The sequence below is a fragment of the Bufo bufo genome, chromosome 3 (genome assembly GCF_905171765.1).
Source record: "Bufo bufo chromosome 3, aBufBuf1.1, whole genome shotgun sequence".
In the NCBI taxonomy this organism is placed as follows: domain Eukaryota; kingdom Metazoa; phylum Chordata; class Amphibia; order Anura; family Bufonidae; genus Bufo; species Bufo bufo.
Genome location: NC_053391.1, coordinates 16,160,470 through 16,186,142, shown reverse-complemented (window position 1 = coordinate 16,186,142; position 25,673 = coordinate 16,160,470). Strand labels below are relative to the sequence as shown.

The following is a 25,673-nucleotide window of genomic DNA, read 5'->3' as shown; positions in this document are numbered from 1 at the left end:
TATTCTTGTACAAAGAGTTTATAAGTATGGACATACTGTGTTTCTGACTGATGGACGCGTTTGTGAGTTTTTTTATCTGCCTGTGGTGACATTATAAAAGAAAAACAATAGAAACATATTGGTATAATGCTAACAATTAAAGTTTATGGCAGTATGAAAGGTCTGTCAGGGAATATTTGCTTTTCTGTACTCTACAGTTTAAGCAAAGTTAAGTTTATTGCTTTATTTATTAAGGTTACTGCTTACGCCCTGTTTCATAAGCAATCAGGTCTTACTTCTTTTCAGGTTTTATTAGTTGATAAGGAGTCGTTGCCATTATTCACCCATGTTGGTATATGGCCAGTATTGTACAGCATTGCTATAGTTGGGTGTAGGCAGCCGCCTCTGTGGTCTTGAACCTTCATATGTATACAAAGGGCTTGGTGCCTGAAATTGCAGCAGTGGATTATATGGTCTGATACTTGAGGTTATAGCTGTACATGTTTTTTTTCTCGAAGGTTTGTAGTGGTGCTTGAAAGCTTGTAAACCCCTCAGGATTTCTATTTTTCTGCCTGAATTTGACTTAAACCTACATCAGATTTTCATACAGGTCCTAAAAGTAGAAAGAAGAAAATCGTCCAAAATCATGTCTGAGTGGCAAAAGTATGTGATACTTAGACTATGAAGGCGAGTCAGATGTTTTCAATCAATTTGACATTCAGATATGAATGGACAACCTGTTTTATTTAAAGAACAGGATCTATCAAAGAATAATCTTTAGAACACACATTTGTGGAAGTGTATCATGGCATGAACAAACAAGATTTCTGAGGACCTCAGTGGAAGAGTTGTTGATGCTCATCGGCCTGGAAGAGGTTACAGAACCATCTCTAAAGAGTTTGAACTTCACTAGTCCACAGTGAGACACATTGTGCATAAATGGAGGAAATACATGACCCTCCTCAGGAGTGGTACTGGTTAACCAACAAAGATCACTCCAGGAGCAAGGTGTGTAATAGTCCACGAGGTCACATAGGAGCTAGATATAAGCAAACTTTTTGACATTTGGTTTGTTTCCGGTTCAGACTTGAATCGATTCTACCCAAACCAAATTTGCATAGAGAGAGGAAAGAGAAGAGAGAGCACAGCATGCGTGACTGCCTGAGAGGCCTTGGCTGGGGTACTATTTCTGCTAAAGTAGAGTGCTCTTTCTCTCAGTTCATTAGAAACTGATGTTTTGGGGTATATTCAGTATGAATTAGGTTAGTTCAGAATTGATTCGCTCATCCTCTCTCACATTAGCAAATGTTAATGTTCATGAGTCCACCATCAGGAGAACCTGAACTACCATGGTGTGCATGGCAGGACTGCAAGGAGAAAGCCGCTGATTTCCAAAATAAAAATTGCTGCCCATCTGCAGTTTGCTAAAGATCACCTGGACACGCCAGGGGGGTATCGGAACAATGTTCTGTGGACAAATGAAGGGAAAAAAAAAAAAAAATTGTTTACATGAGAAGCGTTATGTTTGGAAAAAGAAAAACACTGCATTCCCTCATAAAATCTCATCCCATCTGTGACACATGGTGCTGGTAGTATCATGGCTTGGACCTGTTTTCCTGTATCTGGGCCAGGACGCCTTGTCATCATTGATGGACCAATGAATTCTGAATTATACCAGCATTTTCTAAAGTAAATGTCATCTGTCCGTGAGCTGAATCTCAAGAGAACGTAAGTCATGCAACAAGACAACGAACCTAAACCCAAGTCCTTCTACCAAAGAATGGTTAAAGAAGAAGAAAGGGAAAGTTCTCGAAAGGCCAAGTCAAAGCCCTGACCCTAATCCAATAGTAATGTTGTGGAAGGACCTGAAGCGAGGAGTTTGTGGAGTAAACCACCAACATAGCAGAGCTGAAGCTGCTTTGTATGGAGGAATGGGCTAAAATTCCTCCAAGCCAATGTGCAGGACCAATCAACAATTACTGGAAATGTTTTGTTGCAGCTATCGCTGCGCAAGGAGGTCACACCAGGTTCTGAAAGCAAAGGTTCACGTACTTTTACGCGTGAAAACAGGGGCGTAGCTAGAAATGCATGGGCCCCATAGCAAAAATAATTTTATGGGCCCCCTCCCCTAAACAGTGCCATCCACAGATCCCCCTCCCCTAAACAGTGCCATCCACAGATCCCCCTCCCCTAAACAGTGCCATCCACAGATCCCCCTCCCCTAAACAGTACCATCCACAGATCCCCCTCCCCTAAATAGTGCCATCCACAGATCCCTCTCCCCTAAATAGTGCCATCCACAGATCCCCCTCCCCTAAATAGTGCCATCCACAGATCCCCCCTCCCCTAAATAGTGCCATCCACAGATCTCCCTCCCCTAAACAGTGCCATCCACAGATCCCTCTCCCCTAAACAGTGCCATCCACAGATCCCTCTCCCCTAAACAGTGCCATCCACAGATCCCTCTCCCCTAAATAGTGCCATCCACAGATCCCCCTCCCCTAAATAGTGCCATCCACAGATCCCCCCTCCCCTAAACAGTGCCATCCACAGATCCCTCTCCCCTAAACAGTGCCATCCACAGATCCCTCTCCCCTAAACAGTGCCATCCACAGATCCCTCTCCCCTAAACAGTGCCATTCACAGATCCCTCTCCCCTAAACAGTGCCATTCACAGATCCCTCTCCCCTAAACCGTGCCATCCACAGATCCCTCTCCCCTAAACCGTGCCATCCACAGATCCCTCTCCCCTAAATGGTTCCATCCACAGATCCCCCTCCCCGACGCTCACAGGAGCACATTTATAAACTAATTAGTAACTTGAACTTTAATCATTGACAGTGCTGAATGCTGATCTCTTTACTTGCATTGGATACCTTACTCTGTCTTAGCTCCGGTAACGGTAACAGCAGGCAGTGCGGGCAGCGCTCACTCACTGTCACGCGCCTGCTCCTCCCACTAGGCGGCGCAGGCGCGTGACGTCAGTGAGTGAGCGCCGCCCCCCCGCACTGCCTGCTGTTACCGTTACCGGAGCTAAGACAGAGTAAGGTATCCAATGCAAGTAAAGAGATCAGCATTCAGCACTGTCAATGATTAAAGTTAAAGTTACTAATTAGTTTATAAATGTGCTCCTGTGAGCGGCGTGGCCCTGTATATTCTAACCCCCAGGCAAGCGTCCCTGTCACCATGGGAACGCCTGGGGGTTAGAATATGATTGGATCTTCCTTACTCAGTGGCCTGGCTGGAGCCTCCCCAGCCTCTGTGTCGGCCCGGCCCTGCGTGCGCCCTGCTCCAGTCCAGTCCTGACTCCTCCCCAGCCAAGCCTGAGCCGCGGGCGGTCCGCGGCTCGGGCCTGGCTGCTGTTTGTAGTGTGTGTGTGAATTTAAAAAAAAAAAAAATAAAGATAAATCAACAGAAGGCGGCCCGGACGGGCCCCCAGTGGCGTAGGGCCCCATAGCCACTGCTATGGTTGCTATGGCGATCCCTACGCCACTGCAAAATCTGATGTACTTTTCTAGCCAGATTTATGCAGATAAATTGAAAATTCTGAAGGGTTCACAAACTTTCAAGCACCACCGTAGCTGTACCAGATGTCTGGCCCCTAAAGACCATTAACTTTTTTTTCTTCGATTTGCTGCATGCAAAGACAGTTTTAAGAGGGTTTCTCCATTTTGTTTTGGTAGTTTGGAAATGTGATATCTCTAGGGTGGACTATGGGTCCAGTTTGGGTTGTCTGTGTTGCTATTTTTGTATTTTTTAACTATTTGTTTTCCATTGTAGTCAGTGGCGTACATAGAGAAGTAAGGGCCCCATAGCAAGGATCAAACCAGGGGCCCCACACAGGACAGGTTTCCGCCTAAACCCTTGTCAATGACACTTGGGTTATTTTCCCCACTGCCTTATTTGCTAAAAGTTGTTCCTTTAGCGGGTAGAGTTCTGACCAGGTTTTCACCCCCAGTAGAAGAGGAAATTATCCTAACTAAGACTGGGCCCCCTCTTGCCCTGGGCCCCATAGCAGTCGCCTGGTCTGCCACTATGGTAGTTACACCGCTGATTGTAGGCTAGAGCGCTGTTAGGCCTTTTTTTTCACGTATCATGGGCACATTTTTTGTCCCCATATTATGGATAAGTGTCCTTTTGGGACAGCTGGTCTATGGACCCGAACTTACAATACCATCGGGATCTATGAAACCATATTTACTAGCAAAGGAAATTTTCAATAAAATTATAGTCAAAATGTTTCTCCAATTATTTCCAATAGTAAAACATTTTAAAAAAAGTTTAGAATGTTTGGATTACCGCTGTGATTTTTATTCGGAATTTACACATTTTTTTGGTCTTAAAAGGGGTTGTCTCACTTCAGCAAATAGCATTTATAATGTAGAGAAAGTTAATACAAGGCATTTACTAATGTATTGTGATTGTCCATATTGCTTCCTTTGCTGGCTGGATTCATGGTTCTGACCACCCGTCAAATCCATCAGTGGTGGTCGTGCTTGCACACTATAGGAAAAAGTGCTGGTCTCCCTGGTGGCCGGGACCGTGGGACCACACATAGGCTAGTGCTTTTTCCTATATTGTGCAAGCACGATCACCACTGCTGGATTGCAGGGTGGTCGTAACCATGGAAACAAAGTGTATAATGTGATGGTAAAATGAATCCAGCAAGCAAAGGAGGCAATATGGAGAATCACAATACATTAGTAAGTGCCTTGTATTCACTTTATCTACATAATAAATGCTATTTGCTGAAGGGACACAACCCCTTTAAGAAATATTTTCACATTTTATAAGACACTTAAACCTTGTATACCATGACTTTCTGCAATCCTGCTTTACTTTATATTCTGGTTTCAATTTCTCACCTAGGCGGATCTAATCCAGCTCTCACTGTAAGAAGCCATGCACCAGTAGCCGCTGGGCAAGATCAGGCTGGAGTCTCTGGAACCAGAAAGTTCCTGGTCATTGACAACAAGCAGAGATCTTAAAATTGGCGACATACTGGAACACAGAATATTAGGAAGTTGTAGAACTTTTCAAAATGCATTGATTAAACCTGATTTATGTAAAAATAGGAAAAACCATCAAAGGGAAAGTAACAGTATTTTCACTAGGCAGCATTTAAGGGACCGTGCAAAACACTCCCATCATCCGAATCTGAACTGGGCTCTTTTCCTAGAGACGGCTATTCCGTGCTTAACCCTTTGCAATCAGTCTGTTCACACCTTTCTTGTACGTGCCTCGTGCAGCTGCTTTATCACCGGCTGTATGCACTGTCAGCTGAATGAACACAAAATGTCACCGACTTTCCTGTAGGGGGCGCTAGAAAGAGCTGATCTATATTATCCCAGCAGTCCTAAGTATGGAGATCATTGCGGGTAATGACTTACAGTTTATGGATCACTGTTATATATATGATGTCGGACTGGGGCACTTAGGGCCCACCAGTGTAACTGATTCTGGGGGCCCACCTTAGGGCTCCTGCACAGTAACTTATTTTTTTCCATGTCCGTACCCTTCACTTCAATGGGGCCGCAAAAAAAAAAAAGTCACCGTGTGCATTCCGTGTCCGTATGGCCGTTCTGCAAAATAATAGAACATGTCCTATTATTGTCGGCATTACAGACAAGGTTAGGACTGTTCTATTAGAGGCCGGCCGTTCTGTGGAATGCACACACCCGGTAGCCATGTTTTGCGGATCAGCAATTTGCAGACTGCAAAACATAAAACGGCCGTGTTCATGAGCCCTTACAGGGATAACAGAAATATTACAGATGAAGTATGATGGCGGACACTCACAGCAACATGCACAGACATACATGGGGCAGAATTTACACAGACAGTTGAAACCAGAAGTTTACATACACTATATAAAAAGACACATCTGCATGTTTATCTCAATATCTGACATGAAATCAGAATAAACCTTTCCTGTTTTTGGTAAATTAGGATTACCGTAATTATTATGATTTCTGTATGTGTAACTGCAACCACAGATATTCAATGTAGGGGCAAGAAACCCTTTGAAGATGCTAAAGTGCAAATGCTGAGTGGCGAAACGCCATATCAATAAGTGGTTGCAGATTACACCGCGACACGTGGATGTATAATGGTTCCAAGATGTGGGACCTAATAACAGCCAGCAGAAGGTTAAAGCACTTGCACTTTAACCTTCTGCTGGCTGTTATTAGGTCCCACATCATGGAACCATTATGCATCCACGTGTCGCGGTGTAATCTGCAACCACTTATTGATATGGCGTTTCGCCACTCAGCATTTGCACTTTAGCATCTTCAAAGGGTTTCTTGCCCCTACATTGAATATCTGTGGTTGCAGTTACACATACAGAAATCAGTGAGGTACTGTACTCCTTTTTTTCTACCTCCTTTTTTATATTGCATACTCCACCCCTCTCATTTGTGTTAAAAAATGGCTACATCTGAGGAAGCATGTTATCTGTTGTCTCATGTCTCGTTTATGTGTCTTTTATTCAATAAAGCATTTATTTTTGATGATATACCCGTTTATCTCAGTTTATTCTTGTTGGTTGGTGTATTCATGTACACTGAGTGGGTTTTTACTTACTCTTTCCGGGTCTATTTAACATAGTTTATTTAATTACTGTTTATGTGTGTGTCTGTTTTGTGTAACCTATTTGTAATAATCATAAACTGTATGACTTGGGTCAAACGTTTTGGACATCCTTCCACAAGCTTCTCACAATAGTTGGTCGGAATTTGGACCCATTCCTCCTGACAGAACTGGTGTAACGGAGCCATGTTTGTTGGTCGTCTTGCTCGCACCTGCTCTTTCAGCTTTGCCCATAAACTTTCAATAGGATTGAGATCAGGGCTTTGTGATGGCCGCTCCAAAACATTGACTTTGTTATCCTTAAGCCACTTTGTAACCAGTTTGGCAGTGTGCTTCGGGTCATTGTCCATTTGGAAGACCCATTTCCGCCCAAGCTTTAACTTCCTGGCTGATGTCTTGAGATGTTGCTTCAGTATTTCCACATAATCTTCTTTCCTCATGATGCCATCTATTTTGTGAGGTGCCCCAGTCCCTCCAGCAGCAAAACCACCCCACAACGTGATGCTGCCGCCCCCGAGTCTCACAGTTGGGATCGTGTTCTTAGGATTCCGAGCTTCTCCCTTTTTCCTCCAAACGTAACGATGGTCATTATGGCCAAAAAGTTCAATTTTAGTTTCGTCAGACCACAGGCCTCTCTGTTCCTGTGTGTATTTGCAAACATTAGACTGGCTTTTTTCTGTTTCTTTTGGAGTAATGGCTTCTTCCTGGCAGAGTGGCCTTTCAGCCCATGTTGATACAGCACTCGTTTCACTGTGGATATTGACACCATCTTACCAGCTTCCGCCATCATCTTCACAAGCTCTTTTGCTTTTGTTCTTGGGTTGATATTCACATGTCGGACCAAAGCACTTACATGTCTGGGACACAAAACCCGTCTCCTTCCTGAGCGGTATGATGGCTGGACATTCCCATCTTGTTTGTACTTGCGTATAATTGCTTGTACAGATGAACGAGGCACCACCAAGTATCTTGTATTTGCATCCAAGGTTGGGCCAGACTTGTGCAAGTCCACAATTCTCATCCTGATATCTTGACTGATTTCTTTAGACTTTCCCATGATGCTACACAAAGAAGCGGTGTGTTTCAGGTGTGCATTTAAATACATCCACAGGTGTGTCTCTAATTAACTCCGATGTTGCCAACAAACCTAACAGAAGCTTCCAAACACATGACATCATCATATGGGCAGTCCAGAATTGTTTAACTCCTTAACGACCCAGGACGCGAATGCTCATCCTAAATGGCCGGTACTTTGCGCCCCAGGACAAGCATTCTCGTCCTGCGGTCCTTCCCCCCCCCCATGTGCACTGCTGCAATCAGCAGCACGGATTCGGCTGTTAATGACAGTCAGATCCATGCTGCATCCACCAGCATCAGTGATGACGCCGATGCCGGTGGATTAACCTCTCATATGCCGCGGCATATGGGAGGTTTGCGCTCCCTCTCTTTAGCCATCGGGTCCCCGCACTGCGGTGGCGGGGACCCGATTGTTGCCATGGCAGCCCCGAAACCTTACACAGGCATCGGGGCCTGCCAGCTACGGAAGCCCAGGAGATCCAGCCTGAGGGCTGGGTCTCCTTAGCAACTGTCAAGACGCTGACAGTTCAATTCAGTACAATGCAGAATGTATTGTACTGAATTAAAACGGGGATCAAACCCTGAAAAGGTGAAGTCCCACAGTGGGACAAATATAAAAAGGAAAATAAAGTGAACAAAAGTGGGTTTTTTTTATAAAAAAAAATTAAAAGTTTCAAGTAAAAAAAAAAAAGCGTCCTTTTCCCAAAATAAAGTAAAAAATAAAAAAAATTTAAAATAGGGAAAAAAAGAAAAGTAGACATATTAAGTATTGCTGCATATCACATGACCTAACCCTTCAGATGAACACCATAAGAAAAAAAAAAATTGTGCTAAAAAAACAATTTTTTTGTCACCTTACATCACTAAAAGTGCAACATCAAGCGATCAAAATGGCGTATGCCCCCCAAAATAGTACCAATCTAACCGGCACCTCATACCACAAAAAATGAACCCCTACCTAAGAAAATCTCCTAAAAAATAAAAAAAACTATGGCTCAGACTATGGAGACACTAAAACATGATTTTTTTCTTGCTTCAAAAATGCTTTTATTCTGTTAATGTAAAAAAAAAAAAAAAGTAGACATATTGGGTATCGCCACATCCGTAACAACCTGCTCTATAAAAATACCACATGACTTAACCCCTCACGTGAACACCATAAAAAATAAAAATAAAAACGGTATAAAAAAAGCAATTGTCACCTTAAATCACAAAGTGTAATAGCAAGCAATCAAAAAGTCATATGCACCCCAAAATAGTGCCAATCAAACTGTCATCTCATCCCGCAAAAATGATACCCTACCTAAGGCAATCGTCCAAAACTATGGCTCTCGGACTATGGAGACACTAAAACATATTTTTTGTTTCAAAATGATATTATTGTTATAAAACTTAAAGGGAACCTGTCACCGGGATTTTGTGTATAGAGCTGAGGACATGGGTTGTTAGATGTCCGCTATCACATCCGCAATACCCAGTCCCCATAGCTCTGTGTGCTTTTATTGTGTAAAAAAAAGATTTGGTACATATGAAAATTAACCTGAGATGAATCCTGTCCCTGAGATGAGTCAGGGACAGGACTAATCTCAGGTTAATTTGCATATGTATCAAATCGTTCTTTTTACACAATAAAAGCACACAGAGCTATGGGGACTGGGTATTGCAGATGTGCTAGCGGCCATCTAGCAACCTATGTCCTCAGCTCTATACCCCAAATCCAGGTGACAGGTTCCCTTTAAATAAATAAAATAAATCATACATATTAAATATTGCCACGTCAGTAACAACCTGCTCTATAAAAATATCACATGACCTAATCCCTCAGATGAACACCTTAAAAATAAAAATAAAAACGGTGTCAAAAAAAGACATTTTGTCAGCTTACATCACATAAAGTGTAATACTAAGCGATCAAAAAGTCATACGCACCCCAAAATAGTACCAATAAAAACGTCATCTCATCCCGCAAAAAATGAGACCATACCTAAGACAATCACTTAAAAAATAAATAAAAATAGGGCTCTCAGAATATGGAAACACTAAAACATGATTTTTTTAACCACCTCAGCCCCCAGTGCTTAAACACCCTGAAAGACCAGGCCACTTTTTACACTTCTGACCTACATTACTTTCACCGTTTATTGCTCGGTCATGCAACTTACCACCCAAATGAATTTTACCTCCTTTTCTTCTCACTAATAGAGCTTTCATTTGGTGGTATTTCATTGCTGCTGACATTTTTACTTTTTTTGTTATTATTCGAAATTTAACGATTTTTTTGCAAAAAAATGACATTTTTCACTTTCAGTTGTAAAATTTTGCAAAAAAAACGAGATCCATATAGAAATTTTGCTCTAAATTTATTGTTCTACATGTCTTTGATAAAAAAAAAATGTTTGGGTAAAAAAAAAATGGTTTGGGTAAAAGTTATAGCGTTTACAAACGTACAAATGGTACAAAAATGTGAATTTCCGCTTTTTGAAGCAGCTCTGACTTTCTGAGCACCTGTCATGTTTCCTGAGGTTCTACAATGCCCAGACAGTACAAACAACCCACAAATGACCACATTTCGGAAAGTACACACCCTAAGGTATTCGCTGATGGGCATAGTGAGTTCATAGAACTTTTTATTTTTTGTCACAAGTTAGCGGAAAATGATGATTTTATTTATTTTATTTTTTTTCTTACAAAGTCTCATATTCCACTAACTTGTGACAAAAAATAAAAAGTTCTATGAACTCACTATGCCCATCACGAAATACCTTGGGGTCTCTTCTTTCCAAAATGGGGTCACTTGTGGGGTAGTTATACTGCCCTGGCATTCTAGGGGCCCAAATGTGTGGTAAGGAGTTTGAAATCAAATTCTGTAAAAAATGACCTGTGAAATCCGAAAGGTGCTCTTTGGAATATGGGCCCCTTTGCCCACCTAGGCTGCAAAAAAGTGTCACACATCTGGTATCTCTGTATTCAGGAGAAGTTGAGGAATGTGTTTTGGGGTGTCTTTTTACATATACCCATGCTGGGTGAGATAAATATCTTGGTCAAATGCCAACTTTGTATAAAAAAATGGGAAAAGTTGTCTTTTGCCAAGATATTTCTCTCACCCAGCATGGGTATATGTAAAATGACACCCCAAAACACATTCCCCAACTTCTCCTGAGTACGGAGATACCAGATGTGTGACACTTTTTTGCAGCCTAGGTGGGCAAAGGGGCCCATATTCCAAAGAGCACCTTTCGGATTTCACAGGTCATTTTTTACAGAATTTGATTTCAAACTCCTTACCACACATTTGGGCCCCTAGAATGCCAGGGCAGTATAACTACCCCACAAGTGACCCCATTTTGGAAAGAAGAGACCCCAAGGTATTCGCTGATGGGCATAGTGAGTTCATGGAAGTTTTTATTTTTTGTCACAAGTTAGTGGAATATGAGACTTTGTATGAAAAAAAAAAAAAAATCATCATTTTCCACTAACTTGTGACAAAAAATAAAAAATTCTAGGAACTCGCCATGCCCCTCACGGAATACCTTGGGGTGTCTTCTTTCCAAAATGGGGTCACTTGTGGGGTAGTTATACTGCCCTGGCATTCTAGGGGCCCAAATGTGTGGTAAGGAGTTTGAAATCAAATTCTGTAAAAAATGACCTGTGAAATCCGAAAGGTGCTCTTTGGAATATGGGCCCCTTTGCCCACCTAGGCTGCAAAAAAGTGTCACACATCTGGTATCTCTGTATTCAGGAGAAGTTGAGGAATGTGTTTTGGGGTGTCTTTTTACATATACCCATGCTGGGTGAGATAAATATCTTGGTCAAATGCCAACTTTGTATAAAAAAATGGGAAAAGTTGTCTTTTGCCAAGATATTTCTCTCACCCAGCATGGGTATATGTAAAATGACACCCCAAAACACATTCCCCAACTTCTTCTGAGTACGGAGATACCAGATGTGTGACACTTTTTTGCAGCCTAGGTGGGCAAAGGGGCCCATATTCCAAAGAGCACCTTTCGGATTTCACAGGTCATTTTTTACAGAATTTGATTTCAAACTCCTTACCACACATTTGGGCCCCTAGAATGCCAGGGCAGTATAACTACCCCACAAGTGACCCCATTTTGGAAAGAAGAGACCCCAAGGTATTCGCTGATGGGCATAGTAAGTTCATGGAAGTTTTTATTTTTTGTCACAAGTTAGTGGAATATGAGACTTTGTATGAAAAAAAAAAAAATCATCATTTTCCACTAACTTGTGACAAAAAATAAAAAATTCTAGGAACTCGCCATGCCCCTCACGGAATACCTTGGGGTGTCTTCTTTCCAAAATGGGGTCACTTGTGGGGTAGTTATACTGCCCTGGCATTCTAGGGGCCCAAATGTGTGGTAAGGAGTTTGAAATCAAATTCTGTAATAAATGACCTGTGAAATCCGAAAGGTGCTCTTTGGAATATGGGCCCCTTTGCCCACCTAGGCTGCAAAAAAGTGTCACACATCTGGTATCTCCGTACTCAGGAGAAGGTGGGGAATGTGTTTTGGGGTGTCATTTTACATATACCCATGCTGGGTGAGAGAAATATCTTGGCAAAAGACAACTTTTCCCATTTTTTTATACAAAGTTGGCATTTGACCAAGATATTTATCTCACCCAGCATGGGTATATGTAAAAAGACACCCCAAAACACATTCCTCAACTTCTACTGAATACAGAGATACCAGATGTGTGACACTTTTTTGCAGCCTAGGTGGGCAAAGGGGCCCATATTCCAAAGAGCACCTTTCGGATTTCACAGGTCATTTTTTACAGAATTTGATTTCAAACTCCTTACCACACATTTGGGCCCCTAGAATGCCAGGGCAGTATAACTACCCCACAAGTGACCCCATATTGGAAAGAAGAGACCCCAAGGTATTCGCTGATGGGCATAGTGAGTTCATGGAAGTTTTTATTTTTTGTCACAAGTTAGTGGAATATGAGACTTTGTATGAAAAAAAAAAAAAAAATCATCATTTTCCACTAACTTGTGACAAAAAATAAAAAATTCTAGGAACTCGCCATGCCCCTCACGGAATACCTTGGGGTGTCTTATTTCCAAAATGGGGTCACTTGTGGGGTAGTTATACTGCCCTGGCATTCTAGGGGCCCAAATGTGTGGTAAGGAGTTTGAAATCAAATTCTGTAAAAAATGACCTGTGAAATCCGAAAGGTGCTCTTTGGAATATGGGCCCCTTTGCCCACCTAGGCTGCAAAAAAGTGTCACACATCTGGTATCTCTGTATTCAGGAGAAGTTGAGGAATGTGTTTTGGGGTGTCTTTTTACATATACCCATGCTGGGTGAGATAAATATCTTGGTCAAATGCCAACTTTGTATAAAAAAATGGGAAAAGTTGTCTTTTGCCAAGATATTTCTCTCACCCAGCATGGGTATATGTAAAATGACACCCCAAAACACATCCCCCAACTTCTTCTGAGTACGGAGATACCAGATGTGTGACACTTTTTTGCAGCCTAGGTGGGCAAAGGGGCCCATATTCCAAAGAGCACCTTTCGGATTTCACAGGTCATTTTTTACAGAATTTGATTTCAAACTCCTTACCACACATTTGGGCCCCTAGAATGCCAGGGCAGTATAACTACCCCACAAGTGACCCCATTTTGGAAAGAAGAGACCCCAAGGTATTCGCTAATGGGCATAGTGAGTTCATGGAAGTTTTTATTTTTTGTCACAAGTTAGTGGAATATGAGACTTTGTATGAAAAAAAAAAAAAAAAAAATCATAATTTTCCACTAACTTGTGACAAAAAATAAAAAATTCTAGGAACTCGCCATGCCCCTCACGGAATACCTTGGGGTGTCTTCTTTCCAAAATGGGGTCACTTGTGGGGTAGTTATACTGCCCTGGCATTCTAGGGGCCCAAATGTGTGGTAAGGAGTTTGAAATCAAATTCTGTAATAAATGACCTGTGAAATCCGAAAGGTGCTCTTTGGAATATGGGCCCCTTTGCCCACCTAGGCTGCAAAAAAGTGTCACACATCTGGTATCTCCGTACTCAGGAGAAGGTGGGGAATGTGTTTTGGGGTGTCATTTTACATATACCCATGCTGGGTGAGAGAAATATCTTGGCAAAAGACAACTTTTCCCATTTTTTTATACAAAGTTGGCATTTGACCAAGATATTTATCTCACCCAGCATGGGTATATGTAAAAAGACACCCCAAAACACATTCCTCAACTTCTACTGAATACAGAGATACCAGATGTGTGACACTTTTTTGCAGCCTAGGTGGGCAAAGGGGCCCATATTCCAAAGAGCACCTTTCGGATTTCACAGGTCATTTTTTACAGAATTTGATTTCAAACTCCTTACCACACATTTGGGCCCCTAGAATGCCAGGGCAGTATAACTACCCCACAAGTGACCCCATTTTGGAAAGAAGAGACCCCAAGGTATTCGCTGATGGGCATAGTGAGTTCATGGAAGTTTTTATTTTTTGTCACAAGTTAGTGGAATATGAGACTTTGTATGAAAAAAAAAAAAAAAATCATCATTTTCCACTAACTTGTGACAAAAAATAAAAAATTCTAGGAACTCGCCATGCCCCTCACGGAATACCTTGGGGTGTCTTCTTTCCAAAATGGGGTCACTTGTGGGGTAGTTATACTGCCCTGGCATTCTAGGGGCCCAAATGTGTGGTAAGGAGTTTGAAATCAAATTCTGTAAAAAATGACCTGTGAAATCCGAAAGGTGCTCTTTGGAATATGGGCCCCTTTGCCCACCTAGGCTGCAAAAAAGTGTCACACATCTGGTATCTCTGTATTCAGGAGAAGTTGAGGAATGTGTTTTGGGGTGTCTTTTTACATATACCCATGCTGGGTGAGATAAATATCTTGGTCAAATGCCAACTTTGTATAAAAAAATGGGAAAAGTTGTCTTTTGCCAAGATATTTCTCTCACCCAGCATGGGTATATGTAAAATGACTCCCCAAAACACATTCCCCAACTTCTCCTGAGTACGGAGATACCAGATGTGTGACACTTTTTTGCAGCCTAGGTGGGCAAAGGGGCCCATATTCCAAAAAACACCTTTCGGATTTCACAGGTCATTTTTTACAGAATTTGATTTCAAACTCCTTACCACACATTTGGGCCCCTAGAATGCCAGGGCAGTATAACTACCCCACAAGTGACCCCATTTTGGAAAGAAGAGACCCCAAGGTATTCGCTGATGGGCATAGTGAGTTCATGGAAGTTTTTATTTTTTGTCACAAGTTAGTGGAATATGAGACTTTGTATGAAAAAAAAAAAAAAAAAATCATCATTTTCCACTAACTTGTGACAAAAAATAAAAAATTCTAGGAACTCGCCATGCCCCTCACGGAATACCTTGGGGTGTCTTCTTTCCAAAATGGGGTCACTTGTGGGGTAGTTATACTGCCCTGGCATTCTAGGGGCCCAAATGTGTGGTAAGGAGTTTGAAATCAAATTCTGTAATAAATGACCTGTGAAATCCGAAAGGTGCTCTTTGGAATATGGGCCCCTTTGCCCACCTAGGCTGCAAAAAAGTGTCACACATCTGGTATCTCCGTACTCAGGAGAAGGTGGGGAATGTGTTTTGGGGTGTCATTTTACATATACCCATGCTGGGTGAGAGAAATATCTTGGCAAAAGACAACTTTTCCCATTTTTTTATACAAAGTTGGCATTTGACCAAGATATTTATCTCACCCAGCATGGGTATATGTAAAAAGACACCCCAAAACACATTCCTCAACTTCTACTGAATACAGAGATACCAGATGTGTGACACTTTTTTGCAGCCTAGGTGGGCAAAGGGGCCCATATTCCAAAGAGCACCTTTCGGATTTCACAGGTCATTTTTTACAGAATTTGATTTCAAACTCCTTACCACACATTTGGGCCCCTAGAATGCCAGGGCAGTATAACTACCCCACAAGTGACCCCATTTTGGAAAGAAGAGACCCCAAGGTATTCGCTGATGGGCATAGTGAGTTCATGGAAGTTTTTATTTTTTGTCACAAGTTAGTGGAATATGAGACTTTGTATGAAAAAAAAAAAAAAAATCATCATTTTCCACTAACTTGTGACAAAAAATAAAAAATTCTAGGAACTCGCCATGCCCCTCACGGAATACCTTGGGGTGTCTTCTTTCCAAAATGGGGTCACTTGTGGGGTAGTTATACTGCCCTGGCATTCTAGGGGCCCAAATGTGTGGTAAGGAGTTTGAAATCAAATTCTGTAAAAAATGACCTGTGAAATCCGAAAGGTGCTCTTTGGAATATGGGCCCCTTTGCCCACCTAGGCTGCAAAAAAGTGTCACACATCTGGTATCTCTGTATTCAGGAGAAGTTGAGGAATGTGTTTTGGGGTGTCTTTTTACATATACCCATGCTGGGTGAGATAAATATCTTGGTCAAATGCCAACTTTGTATAAAAAAATGGGAAAAGTTGTCTTTTGCCAAGATATTTCTCTCACCCAGCATGGGTATATGTAAAATGACACCCCAAAACACATTCCCCAACTTCTCCTGAGTACGGAGATACCAGATGTGTGACACTTTTTTGCAGCCTAGGTGGGCAAAGGGGCCCATATTCCAAAGAGCACCTTTCGGATTTCACAGGTCATTTTTTACAGAATTTGATTTCAAACTCCTTACCACACATTTGGGCCCCTAGAATGCCAGGGCAGTATAACTACCCCACAAGTGACCCCATTTTGGAAAGAAGAGACCCCAAGGTATTCGCTGATGGGCATAGTAAGTTCATGGAAGTTTTTATTTTTTGTCACAAGTTAGTGGAATATGAGACTTTGTATGAAAAAAAAAAAAAATCATCATTTTCCACTAACTTGTGACAAAAAATAAAAAATTCTAGGAACTCGCCATGCCCCTCACGGAATACCTTGGGGTGTCTTCTTTCCAAAATGGGGTCACTTGTGGGGTAGTTATACTGCCCTGGCATTCTAGGGGCCCAAATGTGTGGTAAGGAGTTTGAAATCAAATTCTGTAAAAAATGACCTGTGAAATCCGAAAGGTGCTCTTTGGAATATGGGCCCCTTTGCCCACCTAGGCTGCAAAAAAGTGTCACACATCTGGTATCTCCGTACTCAGGAGAAGGTGGGGAATGTGTTTTGGGGTGTCATTTTACATATACCCATGCTGGGTGAGAGAAATATCTTGGCAAAAGACAACTTTTCCCATTTTTTTATACAAAGTTGGCATTTGACCAAGATATTTATCTCACCCAGCATGGGTATATGTAAAAAGACACCCCAAAACACATTCCTCAACTTCTACTGAATACAGAGATACCAGATGTGTGACACTTTTTTGCAGCCTAGGTGGGCAAAGGGGCCCATATTCCAAAGAGCACCTTTCGGATTTCACAGGTCATTTTTTACAGAATTTGATTTCAAACTCCTTACCACACATTTGGGCCCCTAGAATGCCAGGGCAGTATAACTACCCCACAAGTGACCCCATTTTGGAAAGAAGAGACCCCAAGGTATTCGCTGATGGGCATAGTGAGTTCATGGAAGTTTTTATTTTTTGTCACAAGTTAGTGGAATATGAGACTTTGTATGAAAAAAAAAAAAATCATCATTTTCCACTAACTTGTGACAAAAAATAAAAAATTCTAGGAACTTGCCATGCCCCTCACGGAATACCTTGGGGTGTCTTCTTTCCAAAATGGGGTCACTTGTGGGGTAGTTATACTGCCCTGGCATTCTAGGGGCCCAAATGTGTGGTAAGGAGTTTGAAATCAAATTCTGTAAAAAATGACCTGTGAAATCCGAAAGGTGCTCTTTGGAATATGGGCCCCTTTGCCCACCTAGGCTGCAAAAAAGTGTCACACATCTGGTATCTCTGTATTCAGGAGAAGTTGAGGAATGTGTTTTGGGGTGTCTTTTTACATATACCCATGCTGGGTGAGATAAATATCTTGGTCAAATGCCAACTTTGTATAAAAAAATGGGAAAAGTTGTCTTTTGCCAAGATATTTCTCTCACCCAGCATGGGTATATGTAAAATGACACCCCAAAACACATTCCCCAACTTCTTCTGAGTACGGAGATACCAGATGTGTGACACTTTTTTGCAGCCTAGGTGGGCAAAGGGGCCCATATTCCAAAGAGCACCTTTCGGATTTCACAGGTCATTTTTTACAGAATTTGATTTCAAACTCCTTACCACACATTTGGGCCCCTAGAATGCCAGGGCAGTATAACTACCCCACAAGTGACCCCATTTTGGAAAGAAGAGACCCCAAGGTATTCGCTGATGGGCATAGTGAGTTCATGGAAGTTTTTATTTTTTGTCACAAGTTAGTGGAATATGAGACTTTGTATGAAAAAAAAAAAAAAAAATCATCATTTTCCACTAACTTGTGACAAAAAATAAAAAATTCTAGGAACTCGCCATGCCCCTCACGGAATACCTTGGGGTGTCTTCTTTCCAAAATGGGGTCACTTGTGGGGTAGTTATACTGCCCTGGCATTCTAGGGGCCCAAATGTGTGGTAAGGAGTTTGAAATCAAATTCTGTAATAAATGACCTGTGAAATCCGAAAGGTGCTCTTTGGAATATGGGCCCCTTTGCCCACCTAGGCTGCAAAAAAGTGTCACACATCTGGTATCTCCGTACTCAGGAGAAGGTGGGGAATGTGTTTTGGGGTGTCATTTTACATATACCCATGCTGGGTGAGAGAAATATCTTGGCAAAAGACAACTTTTCCCATTTTTTTATACAAAGTTGGCATTTGACCAAGATATTTATCTCACCCAGCATGGGTATATGTAAAAAGACACCCCAAAACACATTCCTCAACTTCTACTGAATACAGAGATACCAGATGTGTGACACTTTTTTGCAGCCTAGGTGGGCAAAGGGGCCCATATTCCAAAGAGCACCTTTCGGATTTCACAGGTCATTTTTTACAGAATTTGATTTCAAACTCCTTACCACACATTTGGGCCCCTAGAATGCTAGGGCAGTATAACTACCCCACAAGTGACCCCATTTTGGAAAGAAGAGACCCCAAGGTATTCGCTGATGGGCATAGTGAGTTCATGGAAGTTTTTATTTTTTGTCACAGGTTAGTGGAATATGAGACTTTGTAGGAAAAAAAAAAAAAAAAAAATCATCATTTTCCACTAACTTGTGACAAAAAATAAAAAATTCTAGGAACTCGCCATGCCCCTCACGGAATACCTTGGGGTGTCTTCTTTCCAAAATGGGGTCACTTGTGGGGTAGTTATACTGCCCTGGCATTCTAGGGGCCCAAATGTGTGGTAAGGAGTTTGAAATCAAATTCTGTAAAAAATGACCTGTGAAATCCGAAAGGTGCTCTTTGGAATATGGGCCACTTTGCCCAACTAGGCTGCAAAAAAGTGTCACACATCTGGTATCTCTGTATTCAGGAGAAGTTGAGGAATGTGTTTTGGGGTGTCTTTTTACATATACCCATGCTGGGTGAGATAAATATCTTGGTCAAATGCCAGCTTTGTATAAAAAAATGGGAAAAGTTGTCTTTTGCCAAGATATTTCTCTCACCCAGCATGAGTATATGTAAAATGACACCCCAAAACACATTCCCCAACTTCTTCTGAGTACGGAGATACCAGATGTGTGACACTTTTTTGCAGCCTAGGTGGGCAAAGGGGCCCATATTCCAAAGAGCACCTTTCGGATTTCACAGGTCATTTTTTACAGAATTTGATTTCAAACTCCTTACCACACATTTGGGCCCCTAGAATGCCAGGGCAGTATAACTACCCCACAAGTGACCCCATTTTGGAAAGAAGAGACCCCAAGGTATTCGCTGATGGGCATAGTAAGTTCATGGAAGTTTTTATTTTTTGTCACAAGTTAGTGGAATATGAGACTTTGTATGAAAAAAAAAAAAAAATCATCATTTTCCACTAACTTGTGACAAAAAATAAAAAATTCTAGGAACTCGCCATGCCCCTCACGGAATACCTTGGGGTGTCTTCTTTCCAAAATGGGGTCACTTGTGGGGTAGTTATACTGCCCTGGCATTCTAGGGGCCCAAATGTGTGGTAAGGAGTTTGAAATCAAATTCTGTAATAAATGACCTGTGAAATCCGAAAGGTGCTCTTTGGAATATGGGCCCCTTTGCCCACCTAGGCTGCAAAAAAGTGTCACACATCTGGTATCTCCGTACTCAGGAGAAGGTGGGGAATGTGTTTTGGGGTGTCATTTTACATATACCCATGCTGGGTGAGAGAAATATCTTGGCAAAAGACAACTTTTCCCATTTTTTTATACAAAGTTGGCATTTGACCAAGATATTTATCTCACCCAGCATGGGTATATGTAAAAAGACACCCCAAAACACATTCCTCAACTTCTACTGAATACAGAGATACCAGATGTGTGACACTTTTTTGCAGCCTAGGTGGGCAAAGGGGCCCATATTCCAAAGAGCACCTTTCGGATTTCACAGGTCATTTTTTACAGAATTTGATTTCAAACTCCTTACCACACATTTGGGCCCCTAGAATGCCAGGGCAGTATAACTACCCCACAAGTGACCCCATTTTGGAAAGAAGAGACCCCAAGGTATTCGCTGATGGGCATAGTGAGTTCATGGAAGTTTTTATTTTTTGTCACAAGTTAGTGGAATATGAGACTTTGTATGAAAAAAAAAAAAAAAATCATCATTTTCCACTAACTTGTGACAAAAAATAAAAAATTCTAGGAACTCGCCATGCCCCTCACGGAATACCTTGGGGTGTCTTCTTTCCAAAATGGGGTCACTTGTGGGGTAGTTATACTGCCCTGGCATTCTAGGGGCCCAAATGTGTGGTAAGGAGTTTGAAATCAAATTCTGTAAAAAATGACCTGTGAAATCCGAAAGGTGCTCTTTGGAATATGGGCCCCTTTGCCCACCTAGGCTGCAAAAAAGTGTCACACATCTGGTATCTCTGTATTCAGGAGAAGTTGAGGAATGTGTTTTGGGGTGTCTTTTTACATATACCCATGCTGGGTGAGATAAATATCTTGGTCAAATGCCAACTTTGTATAAAAAAATGGGAAAAGTTGTCTTTTGCCAAGATATTTCTCTCACCCAGCATGGGTATATGTAAAATGACACCCCAAAACACATTCCCCAACTTCTTCTGAGTACGGAGATACCAGATGTGTGACACTTTTTTGCAGCCTAGGTGGGCAAAGGGGCCCATATTCCAAAGAGCACCTTTCGGATTTCACAGGTCATTTTTTACAGAATTTGATTTCAAACTCCTTACCACACATTTGGGCCCCTAGAATGCCAGGGCAGTATAACTACCCCACAAGTGACCCCATTTTGGAAAGAAGAGACCCCAAGGTATTCGCTGATGGGCATAGTAAGTTCATGGAAGTTTTTATTTTTTGTCACAAGTTAGTGGAATATGAGACTTTGTATGAAAAAAAAAAAAAATCATCATTTTCCACTAACTTGTGACAAAAAATAAAAAATTCTAGGAACTCGCCATGCCCCTCACGGAATACCTTGGGGTGTCTTCTTTCCAAAATGGGGTCACTTGTGGGGTAGTTATACTGCCCTGGCATTCTAGGGGCCCAAATGTGTGGTAAGGAGTTTGAAATCAAATTCTGTAAAAAATGACCTGTGAAATCCGAAAGGTGCTCTTTGGAATATGGGCCCCTTTGCCCACCTAGGCTGCAAAAAAGTGTCACACATCTGGTATCTCCGTACTCAGGAGAAGGTGGGGAATGTGTTTTGGGGTGTCATTTTACATATACCCATGCTGGGTGAGAGAAATATCTTGGCAAAAGACAACTTTTCCCATATTTTTATACAAAGTTGGCATTTGACCAAGATATTTATCTCACCCAGCATGGGTATATGTAAAAAGACACCCCAAAACACATTCCTCAACTTCTACTGAATACAGAGATACCAGATGTGTGACACTTTTTTGCAGCCTAGGTGGGCAAAGGGGCCCATATTCCAAAGAGCACCTTTCGGATTTCACAGGTCATTTTTTACAGAATTTGATTTCAAACTCCTTACCACACATTTGGGCCCCTAGAATGCCAGGGCAGTATAACTACCCCACAAGTGACCCCATTTTGGAAAGAAGAGACCCCAAGGTATTCGCTGATGGGCATAGTGAGTTCATGGAAGTTTTTATTTTTTGTCACAAGTTAGTGGAATATGAGACTTTGTATGAAAAAAAAAAAAAATCATCATTTTCCACTAACTTGTGACAAAAAATAAAAAATTCTAGGAACTCGCCATGCCCCTCACGGAATACCTTGGGGTGTCTTCTTTCCAAAATGGGGTCACTTGTGGGGTAGTTATACTGCCCTGGCATTCTAGGGGCCCAAATGTGTGGTAAGGAGTTTGAAATCAAATTCTGTAAAAAATGACCTGTGAAATCCGAAAGGTGCTCTTTGGAATATGGGCCCCTTTGCCCACCTAGGCTGCAAAAAAGTGTCACACATCTGGTATCTCTGTATTCAGGAGAAGTTGAGGAATGTGTTTTGGGGTGTCTTTTTACATATACCCATGCTGGGTGAGATAAATATCTTGGTCAAATGCCAACTTTGTATAAAAAAATGGGAAAAGTTGTCTTTTGCCAAGATATTTCTCTCACCCAGCATGGGTATATGTAAAATGACACCCCAAAACACATTCCCCAACTTCTTCTGAGTACGGAGATACCAGATGTGTGACACTTTTTTGCAGCCTAGGTGGGCAAAGGGGCCCATATTCCAAAGAGCACCTTTCGGATTTCACAGGTCATTTTTTACAGAATTTGATTTCAAACTCCTTACCACACATTCGGGCCCCTAGAATGCCAGGGCAGTATAACTACCCCACAAGTGACCCCATTTTGGAAAGAAGAGACCCCAAGGTATTCGCTGATGGGCATAGTGAGTTCATGGAAGTTTTTATTTTTTGTCACAAGTTAGTGGAATATGAGACTTTGTATGAAAAAAAAAAAAAAAAAAATCATCATTTTCCACTAACTTGTGACAAAAAATAAAAAATTCTAGGAACTCGCCATGCCCCTCACGGAATACCTTGGGGTGTCTTCTTTCCAAAATGGGGTCACTTGTGGGGTAGTTATACTGCCCTGGCATTCTAGGGGCCCAAATGTGTGGTAAGGAGTTTGAAATCAAATTCTGTAATAAATGACCTGTGAAATCCGAAAGGTGCTCTTTGGAATATGGGCCCCTTTGCCCACCTAGGCTGCAAAAAAGTGTCACACATCTGGTATCTCCGTACTCAGGAGAAGGTGGGGAATGTGTTTTGGGGTGTCATTTTACATATACCCATGCTGGGTGAGAGAAATATCTTGGCAAAAGACACCTTTATCCATTTTTTTATACAAAGTTGGCATTTGACCAAGATATTTATCTCACCCAGCATGGGTATATGTAAAAAGACACCCCAAAACACATTCCTCAACTTCTACTGAATACAGAGATACCAGATGTGTGACACTTTTTTGCAGCCTAGGTGGGCAAAGGGGCCCATATTCCAAAGAGCACCTTTCGGATTTCACAGGTCATTTTTTACAGAATTTGATTTCAAACTCCTTACCACACATTTGGGCCCCTAGAATGCCAGGGCAGTATAACTACCCCACAAGTGACCCCATTTTGGAAAGAAGAGACCCCAAGGTATTCGCTGATGGGCATAGTGAGTTCATGGAAGTTTTTATTTTTTGTCACAAGTTAGTGGAATATGAGACTTTGTATGAAAAAAAAAAAAAAAATCATCATTTTCCACTAACTTGTGACAAAAAATAAAAAATTCTAGGAACTCGCCATGCCCCTCACGGAATACCTTGGGGTGTCTTCTTTCCAAAATGGGGTCACTTGTGGGGTAGTTATACTGCCCTGGCATTCTAGGGGCCCAAATGTGTGGTAAGGAGTTTGAAATCAAATTCTGTAAAAAATGACCTGTGAAATCCGAAAGGTGCTCTTTGGAATATGGGCCCCTTTGCCCACCTAGGCTGCAAAAAAGTGTCACACATCTGGTATCTCTGTATTCAGGAGAAGTTGAGGAATGTGTTTTGGGGTGTCTTTTTACATATACCCATGCTGGGTGAGATAAATATCTTGGTCAAATGCCAACTTTGTATAAAAAAATGGGAAAAGTTGTCTTTTGCCAAGATATTTCTCTCACCCAGCATGGGTATATGTAAAATGACACCCCAAAACACATTCCCCAACTTCTTCTGAGTACGGAGATTCTAGATGTGTGATACTTTTTTGCAGCCTAGGTGGGCAAAGGGGCCCATATTCCAAAGAGCACCTTTAGGATTTCACAGGTCATTTTTTACAGAATTTGATTTCAAACTCCTTACCACACATTTGGGCCCCTAGAATGCCAGAGCAGTATAACTACCCCACAAGTGACCCCATTTTGGAAAGAAGACACCCCAAGGTATTCCGTGAGGGGCATGGCAAGTTCCTAGAATTTTTTATTTTTTGTCACAAGTTAGTGGAAAATGATGTTTTTTTTTTTTGTTTTTTTTTCATACAAAGTCTCATATTCCACTAACTTGTGACAAAAAATAAAAACTTCCATGAACTCACTATGCCCATCAGCGAATACCTTGGGGTCTCTTCTTTCCAAAATGGGGTCACTTGTGGGGTAGTTATACTGCCCTGGCATTCTAGGGGCCCAAATGTGTGGTAAGGAGTTTGAAATCAAATTCTGTAAAAAATGACCTGTGAAATCCGAAAGGTGCTCTTTGGAATATGGGCCCCTTTGCCCACCTAGGCTGCAAAAAAGTGTCACACATCTGGTATCTCTGTATTCAGGAGAAGTTGAGGAATGTGTTTTTGGGTGTCATTTTACATATACCCATGCTGGGTGAGATAAATATCTTGGTCAAATGCCAACTTTGTATAAAAAAATGGGAAAAGTTGTCTTTTGCCAAGATATTTCTCTCACCCAGCATGGGTATATGTAAAATGATACCCCAAAACACATTCCCCACCTTCTCCTGAGTACGGGGATACCAGATGTGTGACACTTTTTTGCAGCCTAGGTGGGCAAAGGGGCCCATATTCCAAAGAGCACCTTTCGGATTTCACAGGTCATTTTTTACAGAATTTGATTTCAAACTCCTTACCACACATTTGGGCCCCTAGAATGCCAGGGCAGTATAACTACCCCACAAGTGACCCCATTTTGGAAAGAAGAGACCCCAAGGTATTCGCTGATGGGCATAGTGAGTTCATGGAAGTTTTTATTTTTTGTCCCAAGTTAGTGGAATATGAGACTTTGTATGAAAAATTTTTTTTTTAAAAAATAATCATTTTCCACTAACTTGTGACAAAAAATAAAAAATTCTAGGAACTCGCCATGCCCCTCACGGAATACCTTGGGGTGTCTTCTTTCCAAAATGGGGTCACTTGTGGGGTAGTTATACTGCCCTGGCATTTTCCAGGGGCCCTAATGTGTGGTAAGTAGGTAAATGACCTGTGAAATCCGAAAGGTGCTCTTTGGAATGTGGGCCCCTTTGCCCACCTAGGCTGCAAAAAAGTGTCACACATCTGGTATCTCCATACTCAGGAGAAGGTGGGGAATGTGTTTTGGGGTGTCATTTTACATATACCCATGCTGGGTGAGAGAAATATCTTGGCTAAAGACAACTTTTCCCATTTTTTTTACAAAGTTGGCATTTGACCAAGATATTTATCTCACCCAGCATGGGTATATGTAAAAAGACACCCCAAAACACATTCCTCAACTTCTCCTGAATACAGAGATACCAGATGTGTGACACTTTTTTGCAGCCTAGGTGGGCAAAGGTGCCCACATTCCTTTTAGGAGGGCATTTTTAGACATTTGGATACCAGACTTCTTCTCACGCTTTGGGGCCCCTAAAATGCCAGGGCAGTATAAATACCCCACATGTGACCCCATTTTGGAAAGAAGACACCCCAAGGTATTCAATGAGGGGCATGGCGAGTTCATATAAAAAAAAATTTTTGGGCACAAGTTAGCGGAAATTGATTTTTTTGA

The 25,673-nt window shown here is 41.7% G+C and overlaps 1 protein-coding gene across 1 annotated transcript in view; it reads right to left on the bottom strand.

Annotated features, from left to right (window-relative positions):
* Window positions 1-568: 568 nt before the first annotated feature.
* Window positions 569-25,673, bottom strand: part of LOC120993533 — a 26,530-nt gene continuing 1,425 nt past the window's right edge. Inside the window, exon 2 of the mRNA XM_040422015.1 lies at window positions 569-592. Coding sequence (XP_040277949.1) covers window positions 569-592 — 24 coding nt within the window. The remainder of the gene's footprint in view (window positions 593-25,673) is intronic.